The sequence below is a fragment of the Anolis carolinensis genome, chromosome 3 (genome assembly GCF_035594765.1).
Source record: "Anolis carolinensis isolate JA03-04 chromosome 3, rAnoCar3.1.pri, whole genome shotgun sequence".
Classification (NCBI taxonomy): Eukaryota; Metazoa; Chordata; class Lepidosauria; order Squamata; family Dactyloidae; genus Anolis; species Anolis carolinensis.
Window position 1 is genome coordinate 165,813,521 of NC_085843.1, and position 11,517 is coordinate 165,825,037.

At 40.6% G+C, this 11,517-nt stretch overlaps 1 protein-coding gene across 1 annotated transcript in view; it reads right to left on the reverse strand.

Annotated features, from left to right (window-relative positions):
- Nucleotides 1-6,746, reverse strand: part of arid5b (AT-rich interaction domain 5B) — a 356,167-nt gene extending 349,421 nt beyond the window's left edge. Inside the window, exons 1-2 of the mRNA XM_062975777.1 lie at nt 6,411-6,746; nt 4,947-5,069 (exon numbers count right to left, since the gene is read on the reverse strand). Of these exons, the coding sequence (XP_062831847.1) occupies nt 4,947-4,958 (12 nt within the window). The 5' untranslated portion in view covers nt 4,959-5,069; nt 6,411-6,746. The remainder of the gene's footprint in view (nt 1-4,946; nt 5,070-6,410) is intronic.
- Between the last annotated feature and the right edge of the window lie 4,771 nt (nt 6,747-11,517).

The following is an 11,517-nucleotide window of genomic DNA, read 5'->3' on the forward strand; positions in this document are numbered from 1 at the left end:
TCCCTCCCTCCTTCCTTCCTCCTTCCCTCCTTTCTTCTTTTCCTCCCTCCCTCCCTCCTTCCTTCCCTTTCTTCTTTTCCTCCCTCCCTCCCTCTCTCCTTTCTTCTTTTCCTCCCTCCCTCCCTCCTTCCTTCCCTTTCTTCTTTTCCTCCCTCCCTCCCTCTCTCCTTTCTTCTTTTCCTCCCTCCCTCCCTCCTTCCTTCCTTCCTTCCTTCCTTCCTTCCTTATTTTCCTCCCTCCTTTCCTCCCTCCTTCCTCCTTTTCCTTCCTCCGTCCTTCCTTCCTTCCTTTCCTCCTTCCTTCTTTTCCTCCCTCCCTCCCTGGTATTGAGGATTGTGGCACCAGTGACAGATACAAACATGTATTTGTGTGTGGATGCACTGGTTTAATAAGGACCCCATCACACTAGCCCACTGGTTCTCAACCTTCCTAATACCGAGACCCCTTAATACAGTTTCTCATGTTGTGGTGACCCCCCAACCATAACATTACCTTTGTTGCTACTTCACAACTGTAATTTTGCAACGGTTATGAATCGTAGTGTAAATATCTGGTATGCAGGATGTATTTTTATTCACTGGACCAAATTTGGCATAACTACCCAATACACCCACATTTGAATACTGGTGGGGTTGGAGGGGTTGATTTTGATATTTGGGAGTTGTAGTTCACCTACAATCAAGGAGCATTCTGAACTCCACCAATGTTGAAATTGAACCAATCTTGGCACACAGAACTTCCATCCCCAATAGAAAATAGTGGAAGGGTTTGGTGGGCATTGACCTTGGGTTTAGGAGTTGTAGTTCACCTACATCCAAACAATGATGGATCTGGACCAAACCTGGCACAAATACTCAATAGGCTCAAATATGAACACTGGTGGAGACTGGGGAAAATAGACCTTGAGATTTGGGAGTTGTAGTTGCTGGGATTTATAGTTCACCTACAATCAAAGAGTCCCTTGAACCCCACCAATGATAGAATTGGGCCAAACTTCCCACACAGAACCCCAATAACCAACAGAAAATACTGTGTCTTCTGATGATCTTTGGCAACCCCTCTGACACCCCCTCATGAACCCCTCAGGGGTCCTGACCCCCAGTTTGAGAAATGTTGACATAGATGCAGCCTACAGTGACATCTACACCTACTGTTTTATACCGTATGGAAGAACATTGTTTTGCTGTGCAGATGATTGCACATAAAGTTTTGTAACCAGGTTTGAGGCCCGGATGGTAAAGTACGCAAACCACAGAGTGCTGATGCGCATCAAGGACTTTCTTGTCCAAGAATTTGCAGCACTTTATCAGTCACCTCGTGTTTACAATATTTATATGGTGCACCTTACCCAGTCTACTTTTACAACCTCTCCATTTTAATCCATGTTTTTATTAGTTTTTCTCATTTGTTTTTATTGGGTAATGTTTAAATTTTTATAATTGTGCATGTCTCTTGTCTTATTGTTGTGTTTTATATTGCTATTGTTTATATTTGGGCTTGGCCCCATGTAAGCCACCCTGAGTCCCCTTTGGGGAGATAGAGGCAGGGTATAAAAATAAAGTTGTTGTTATTTATTATTATTATTATTATTATTATTATTATTATTATTATTATTACACAGCAAACAAGATAGATATGCTGGACTTCGTATCACAAAATCACAAGTCGAACACTTCCCAAGTGTCTAGGACTGTGTGATGTATTTTCGGATGATGCATTCAGATCCCAGTAGGGTGGCCTTTTGCAGTTGACAGATCGTAATTTTGTCAATGTCTATTGTTTCCAAATGCCGGCTGAGATCTTTTGGCACTGCACCCAGTGTGCCCATCATCACCGGGACCACCTGCACTGGTTTCTGTCAGAGTCTTTGAAGTTCAATCTTGAGGTCCTGATAGCGCCAGAGTTTTTCCTGTTGGTTTTCGTCAATCATAGAATCATAGAATCATAGAATAGTAGAGTTGGAAGAGACCTCATGGGCCATCCAGTCCAACCCCCTGCTAAGAAGCAGGAAATCGCATTCAAAGCACCCCCGACAGATGGCCATCCAGCCTCTGCTTAAAAGCCTCCAAAGAAGGAGCCTCTACCACAGCCCGGGGGAGAGAGTTCCACTGTCGAACAGCTCTCACAGTGAGGAAGTTCTTCCTGATGTTCAGGTGATGCAACTGTCACCTGGGATGGCGACATCTGAAACCTTTTTCTTTTCCATAACTGTGATGTCTGGTGTGTTGTGTTCCAGAACTTTGTCAGTCTGGATTCGGAAGTCCCACAATATCTTTGTGTGCTCATTTTCCAATACTTTTGCAGGTTTGTGATCCCACCAGTTCTTTACTGCTGGGAGGTGGAACTTGAGGCAGAGGTTCCAATGAATCATTTGGGCCACATAGTTGTTCCTCTGTTTGTAGTCTGTCTGTGCGATTTTCTTACAGCAGTTGAGGATATGATCAATGGTTTCGTCAGTTTCCTTGCACAGTCTGCATTTTGGGTCATCAGCTGATTTTTCGATCTTGGCCTTAATGGCATTTGTTCTGATGGCTTGCTCCTGGGCTGCAAGGATCAGGCCTTCTGTCTCCTTCTTCAGTGTCCCATTTGTGAGCCAGAACCAGGTCTTCTCCTTATCAGCTTTTCCTTCAATTTTATCAAGGAACTTTCCATGCAATGTTTTGTTGTGCCAGCTGTCAGCTCTAGTTTGTAGTGCAGTTTTCTTGTACTGGTTTTTTGTCTGATTTTTGATTTCAATCAAAGCAGGTTCTTCACTTTGCTTTACATATTCTGCCAGGGCATGTTCTTCTTCTTTGACTGCTTGTTTTACTTGTAAGAGTCCTCTGCCCCCTGATCTTCTAGGCAGATATAGCCATTCAACATCACTGTGAGGGTGCAATGAATGATGAATGGTCATGAGTTTTCTTTTTTTTCTGTCCAAATTGTTCAGTTCCGCCTGTGTCCAATTTATAACACCAGCAGTATATCTTATGACAGGTATGGCACAGGTGTTTATGGCCTTGATGGTGTTGCCTCCATTGAGCTTGCTTTTGAGAATTTTTCTGACCCTTTGTATGTATTCTTTGCTGACCACAGTTTTCACATGTTCATGCCTGATGTTGTCCAGCTGTAATATGCCCAGATATTTATAGGCCTCTGGCTGGTGACCCTTTATTGTTTGGCCATTAGGCATATTTATGCCCTCACTTTCAATGATTTTTCCCTTCTTCAATGCCACTATCGAACATTTGTCCAAGCCAAACTCCATGCTGATATCAGTGCTAAAAATTCGGACAGTGTTAAGCAGAGACTGGATTTCAGTTTCCGTTTTCCCATACAGCTTCAGGTCATCCATGTACATCAGATGCGAAATTTTGTGAGAATTCTTAGATGTTTGATAGCCGAGATTTGTTTTTTGTAAGATTGTTGACAGAGGGATCATGGCAATAATGAAAAGCAGAGGGGACAATGAATCTCCCTGGAAAATTCCTCTCCTGATGTTGACAAGTTCATAGCTTTCATTTCCAACAAACAGTTCAGTTTTCCAGTGCTCCATCATGTTTTCAATGAAGGTGCCAACGTTTTTACTAATCCCGATGGCGTCCAGGCACTTGATGATCCAGCTGTGTGGGAGTGAGTCAAAGGCCTTTTTGTAGTCAATCCATGTCATGTGAAGATTAGCTTTTTGGCTTTTACAGTTCTCCAGAATCATTTTGTCAATCAATAACTGGTCTTTTGTGCCCCTGCTTTTCCGTTTGTTGCCTTTCTGTTCATCTGGCAAGATGTTTTTTTCTTCAAGATAGTCTTGAATTCTGTCAGCTATGATGCCAGTCAGTAGTTTAAACATAGTGGGCAGACATGTTATTGGCCTGTAGTTTCCTGGTGCTGCTCCTTTTGCTGGATCCTTTTTTATCAGGTATGTTCTTCCAGTTGTTAGCCATTCACTGATACTTCCTTTCTGCAGCATCTCATTGAATTGTTGGGCCATTTTTCCATGTAAACTAATCAGATGTTTGAGCCAAAATCCATGAAGTTGATCACTACCAGGCGATGTCCACTTCAGACTTTTTGCACTCGTAATAATAATAATAATAATAATAATTATTATTATTATTATTATTATTATTATTATTATTGTGCATGTCTCTTGTCTATTGTTGTGTTTTATATTGCTATTGTTTTTATCTGGGCTTAGCCCCATGTAAGCCGCCCTGAGTCCCCTTTGGGGAGATAGAGGCGGGGTATAAAAATAAAGTTATTATTGTTGTTATTATTATTATTATTATTATTATTATTATTATTATTATTATTATCTGGGGCTGTCTTTGCACTGCATTGAATATAAATCAGTATAGAATAGTTTGAAACCTGCTGACTGACCTTGAGCGAGGCACACTCTCTCAGCCTCAGAAGAAGGCAAATCTGAATACATCTTGCCACACAAAAATCCCATAATAGGGCCACCATAAGTCAGAAGAGGGGAGCAAACTGCCCCCCTCCCAGCAGTGGGTCTTCTTTCCCCCAGTCTTGTCTTCCAATCTCTCTTCCCTCCCTCTCGCTTGCAGTGTCTGGAGCCTTCCATCTGCTGCCGTGATTGATGGAGCCTCGAAACACAACGTTATTACTCTCTCGCAAGCCGAAATCAAACAGGCTATTAACTGCATTACTTCAAAGAACACAGCCCTCAATACAATCTACTTATCTTAATTGAAACTTTCTCTGCATGGCTATTTGGAGAGGAGATAATTCACAGGTATGGCGGGGCAGCCTCAGACCTCACCCTTTGAGGGGCTACAGAACCCAAGCAGAAGGTGGTGGTGGTGGTGGGGAGAATAGGGGGGTGGGGGGGGGTGAGGGAATAATACAGTTTCAGAGGGCAGAATAATTACACTATGTAACAAAATCTCAAAAAATGTTCTGTTCCCGGTTTGAAAGTGTTATGTCCTGTTGAATTGTGCAATACTCACTTTGAAAGTCATTGTTATACTCCAGAAATTTAGATTTTGTGGCTGCCACAAACTGCATTGAATTGGTCGAGGCCGGATGAGATGTGCATTGGAAAACTATCGCAACACGTGCTGCGGGATGTCCTGCAAAAAACAAAGTTTTTGGCAGTGGAATCAACTTTCCCCATGTTTTCATGACAAAACCAATTAGGAAATGGCATTTATAACTCAGGAACAAAAATCATGTTGCACAGAGTTATTTATGGATGCAGAATGAATGCAGTTTGCCACCATTTCAAGGTTATTCATTTACTGTATATACTCGAATATAAGCCTAGTTTTTCAGCCCTTTTTTAGGACTGAAAAAAGCTCCTCTCACCTTATATTTGAGTGAGGGTCCTGACTGGCTTATACTCGAGTATATATGGTACATTTATTATTTTTCTCTATTTTTATTGGTATTACCGTAGAGTTTCACTTATCCAACATAAATGGGCCGGCAGAACATTGGATAAACAAAAATGTTGGATAATAAGGAGAGATTAAGGAAAAGCCTATTAAACATCAAATTATGTTATGATTTTACAAATTAAGCACTAAAACATCATGTTTTACAACAAATTGTCAGAAAAAGCTATTCAATACACAGTTATTACTAAGTACAACAACAACAATTCTTTATTGATTAGTCACTTTTGACCATATCAAAACATGTAAAACATACAATAAGTACACACTTAAGCATACATACAATAAAACCATGTAAAGATACAAAACTAAGTAGTAATTACTGTATTTATGAAATTATATAAAAACTTCACAGTGTATTGAAAAATTGACTACAAAAACATTGACTACTGAAAGGCAAACTGCGTTGGATAATACAGAACGTTGGATAAGCGAATGTTGGATAAGCGAGACTCTACTGTATTACATTTATTATTTTACTCTATTATTATTGTCAGTATTACATTTATTTTACTCTATTTTTATTATTATTAATACATTTACTATTTCACTCTGATATTATTATTATTATTACATGTATTATTTTACTCTATTATTATTAAAAGAATATATAAGGGCATTTACATTGAAGAAGATGAGAATAATGATTTAATCAGAGTTGGACAGTCTCATCTTAAATTAGAGTTTTATGTAAATATTCAAAAACATTTAACCTACCGATGCCTCGATTAATGTAATTTTATTGGTTTCTATTTTTATTTCTGAAATTTACCACTCTCGGCTTATACTTGAGTCAATGTTTTCCATTTTCTTGTGATAAAATTAGGTGCCTCGGCTTGTATTCAGGTTGGCTTATACTCTAATATATACGGTATTTACCTTGTTTATACCCCGCTTTTCTCTACCCCAAAGGGGATTCAAGGCGGCTTACATATGGCAATTATTCAGTGCCTTAAACACATACAAATTATTAAGTTTAAAATAAATTGAATTAAAATTAATACATATTAAACATACCTTGTATACCTTGTTGCGTCATGCTTATATGAACGGAGAAAGAAACACAGAGCTGATAAATATGGATATTGTAAATCCTATCCATTTCCAAGGCAAGGTAGGGCAATGTAATATTACAATTTGTCTACAAGCAGTAACGGGGAACATCTCTCTAATTTGAAGACTAATAGCTGGAAAGTATTGCACTGTATGAAACAAACATTCACAAATGTAGGTCTATTTGACTTTTTAAAAAATGAAATGTCCCCAAAGAAAAGTGAAACTACTATTATTTTTAGGTTTCAGTCCTAAAGACAAGATCAAATGCTATGTGATTAGAGGATTGGTCTCAGCTGAAGCCCTGGTCTTCAGGTTGGAAGCATCAGTAGAATTAATTTCTGCTGCTCGTCATATGTTCATTGCTGTCAGTTGAAACAGATTTACACTACAAACAATGTTAAAGGGGTAACACATTCTGTGGGGCTTCTAAATTTCCCTTTCTCCTAGTAGTTTGATGGGGAGAAGCTGTGAGAGTTGAAGGTCTAGTGAATCCAGATGGTCTCCAATCTTGCCCACCATAACCCTAGTCACATCACCCCTTTTAGCCTGGGGTGTGTAGAAAACGCTGAAGTCCTTGTGAAACTACAACTCCCAGGATGCCACAGCACTGAACCAAGGCAGTCCAACATTATAATTACAGTGTAGATGCACTGCAAGAGCTGTAATTATTATTGTTGAATGTAAGTCTGCGATGGAAAGAAAGGGGCGTGATGTTCTTTTTAGTGCCTCGTCACATTAGAGCATGAATCCACTTTAAATCCGGATTCTGCCTCCTGCAGAATTCTGGGGTTTGTAGTTTGGTGAGTCCCAGGACCTCTCTGGCTGGGCTGTTTAAAGTCTCCTCCCTAAAGTGGATATAAAGTGAATCCAAGCTCTACTGCAGCATTTCTCAACCTGGGAATCGGGACCCCTGGGCGGGTCATGAATGGGGCTTAAGAGGGGTCACCAAAGACCATCAGAAAACACATATTTCTGATGGACTTTAGGAACCCAAATCCCTCCACTATTTTCTGTTGTTTCTGTGTAGGAAGTTTGGCCCAATTCTATCATTGGTGGGGTTCAAGGGGCTCTTTGATTGTAGGTGAACTATAAATCCCAGCAACTGCAACTCCCAAATGTCAAAGTCTATTTTTCCCAAAATTCCACCAGTGTTCACATTTGGGCATATTGAGTATTTGTGCCAAGTTTGATCCAGATCTATCACTGTTTGGAGTCCACAGTGCTCTCTGGATGTAGGTGAACTACAAGTCCAAAACTCAAAGGTCAATGCCCACAAAACCATTCCAGTATTTTCTGTTGGTCATGGGGGTTCTGTGTGGGAAGTTTGGCCCAATTCTATCGTTGGTGGGGTTCAAGGGGCTCTTTGATTGTAGATGAACTAAAATCCCAGCAACTGCAACTCCCAAATGTCAAGGTCTACTTTCCCCAAACTCCACCAGTGTTCACATTTGGGCATATTGAGTATTCGTGCCAAGTTTGGTCCAGATCCATCGTTGTTTGGAGTCCACTCCACAGTGCTCTCTGGATGTAGGTGAACTACAAGTCCAAAACTCAAAGGTCAATGCCCACAAAACCATTCCAGTATTTTCTGTTGGTCATGAGGGTTCTGTGTGGGAAGTTTGGCCCAATTCATTTGTTGGTGGAGTTCAAAATGCTCTTTGATTGTAGAAGAACTAAAATCCCAGCAACTGCAACTCCCAAATGTCAAAGTCTATTTTCCCCAAACTCAGTGTTCACATTTCGGCATATTTAGTATTTGTGCCAAGTTTGGTCCAGATCCATCACTGTTTGGAGTCCACAGTGCTCTCTGGATGTAGGTGAACTACAATTCCAAAACTCAAGGTCAATGCCCACAAAACCATTCCAGTATTTCCTGTTGGTCATGGGAATTCTGTGTGCCAAGTTTGGTTCAATTCCATCGTTGGTGGAGTTCAGAATGCTCTTTGATTGTAGGTGAACTATAAATCCCAGCAACTACAACTCCCAAATGGCAAAATCACCCCCACCCCAAATGTGGTCCAGTGGATGAAAATACATCCTGCATATCAGATATTTACATTACGATTCATAACAGTAGCAAAATTACAGTTATGAAGTAGAAACAAAAATAATTTAATGGTTAGGGGGTCACCACAACATGAGGAATTGTATTAAAGGGGTGTGGCATTAGGAAGGTTGAGAACCACAGATCTATGTGGTGCAAAAGTGACAGGAGGGGAAGTGCCTCGAGTTGCCCACCCCCGAGGTCGGGTTGGCCACACCACAAATCATCATCATCATCATCATCATCATCATCATCATCATTATTATTATTATTATTATTATTATTACACAGCAAAAAAGATAGATATGCTGGATTTCGTATCACAAAATCACAAATCAAACACTTCCCAAGTGTCTAGGACTGTGTGATGTATTTTCGGATCATGTGCGCAGATCCCAGTAGGGTGGCCTTTTGCAGTTGGCAGATTGTAATTTTGTCAATGTCTATTGTTTCCAAATGCCTGCTGAGATCTTTTGGCACGGCACCCAGTGTACCCACCACCTGCACTGGTTTCTGCCAGAGTCTTTGAAGGTCAATCTTGAGGTCCTGATAACGGCTGAGTTTTTCCTGTTGTTTTTCGTCAATACGACTGTCCCCTGGGATGGCAACATCAATGATCCAAACCTTTTTCCTTTCCACAACTGTGATGTCTGGTGTGTTGTGTTCCAGAACTTTGTCAGTCTGGATTCGGAAGTCCCACAGTATCTTTGCGTGTTCATTCTCCAATACTTTTGCAGGTTTGTGATCCCACCAGTTCTTTACTGCTGGGAGGTGGTACTTGAGGCATAAGTTCCAATGAATCATTTGGGCCACATAGTTGTGCCTCTGTTTGTAGTCTGTCTGTGCGATTTTCTTACAGCAGCTGAGGATATGATCAATGGTTTTGTCAGCTTCCTTGCACAGTCTGCATTTTGGGTCATCAGCTGTATTATTATTATTATTATTATTATTATTATTATTATTATTATTATTATTACAATTCTTACCTTCCTCTCCTCATGACTCAAGGCGGGTCACAGAGGAAGGCAAATCTGAATACATTAAGTGATGAAACTAGGCCCAGAGTAGAATAGAATAATAAAATAGAATAACTGTCTTGTCATTGTACAACGAAATTAAATTCTTTCCCCAGCACACATCACAAACAACACACCCGTCCCTCCACACTGCCACCCGCACAGCCCCCAATGCCACATCAATGCGAAGCCATGGAGTTCGATATAGTGACAGTGACAAGGGCTCTTCCACACAGCCCTATATCCCAGAATATCAAGGCAGAAAATCCCACAATATCTGCTTTGAACTGGGTAATCTGAGTCCATACTGCCATATATTCCAGTTTAAAGCAGACAATGTGGGATTTTGTTCAGTTGTGCGGATAAAAGCTGTCTCTCTGCCTGTTTGTCCTTGCCTTTGTCACCCTATACCGTCTGCCAGATGATTATATGTGCTTATATGTACAGGCAGTGCTTTCTGAGACAACAGAGAGTGAGAGAAACCTACCCCTAGGAAGGTAAATTCACTCTGAGAGAATTATCTTGGGGAAAGGAGGTCTCCACTGAAGCTTTCTCACCAACCCTTGTTTCCACAACAAGCCAATTTTTCAAAATCCAATAATCACAGGGACAGAAAGTAAGGTGAAATGTTCTGAACAAGGACAACAAAACAAACACCACAGGGGTATAAACTCCTGTCTGTATTTTAATACTATTGTGTTTTATTGCTCTTCTTTAACCCTGATGTACCCCGTGTGGAGCCATATAGAGGGGCAAGTAATACATTAATAATAACAATAGGTAAAGGTAAAGGTTTTCCCCTGACGTTAAGTCTAGTCGTGTCTGACTCTGGGAGTTGATGCTCACCTCCATTTCTAAGCCAAAGAGCCGGCATTGTCCACAGACATCTCCAATGTCATGTGGCTGGCATGACTGCATGGATCGCCATTACCTTCCCACCAGAGCGGTACCTATTGATCTACTCACATTTGCATGTTTTTGAACTGCTAGGTTGGCAAAAGCTGGAGCTGACAACAGGAGCTCACTCCTCTCCACAGATTCAAACAGCCAACTTTTCGGTCAACAGGTTTGGCAGCTTAGCGGTTTAACCCACTGCACCATCGGGGACTCTTAATAATAATAATAATAATAATAATAATAATAATAATAATAATAATAATAATGGTCCCGGTGGTGATTGGCACACTGGGTGCCGTGCCAAAAGATCTCAGCCAGCATTTGGAAACAATAGACATTGACAAAATTACGATCTGCCAACTGCAAAAGGCCACCCTGCTGGGTTCTGCACGCATCATCCGAAAAGACATCACACAGTCCTAGACACTTGGGAAGTGTTCGACTTGTGATTTTGTGATATGAAATCCAGCAAATCTATCTTGTTTGCTGTGTCATAATAAAATATAATAATAATAATAATAATAATAATAATAATAATAATAATAATAGATTGGCTTTAACCTGGTTCCAGGATCGACAGTATCTGCAGTTTCATAGCCATGGACAGTTTGTTTCTTTCCTCAGCTCCCATGGCTGCAATTCACATGCTTATCATCTGTCCCATTACACTATACAACAATTTTTCCTGGTTTGAAATGGTTATTTGTTAATTGTGTGGTGCTTACTTTGAAAGTAGTTGTTAATATTTCAGAAACTTCATTTTTGTGGATGCCACAAGCTATGTTGAATTTGTTGAGACTCAATGAAAAACTGTAGCAAAATGCGCTGCAGGATGTCCCACAAAAACAAAGCTTTTGCAGCTCAATCAACCTTTTTCATGTTTTTATGATACAACCAATTAGGAAATTTATGACCCAGGGACAAAAATCATGTTACATAGGTAAAGGTTTTCCTCTGACATTAAGTCCAGTGGTGTCCGACTCTGAGGGTTGGTGCTCATCTAAGCTGAAGAGATGGCAATGTCCGCAAATACCTCCAAGGTCATGTGGCTGGCATGACTGCATGGAGCGCTGTTACTTTCCCATTGGAGCAGTACCTATTGATCTACTCA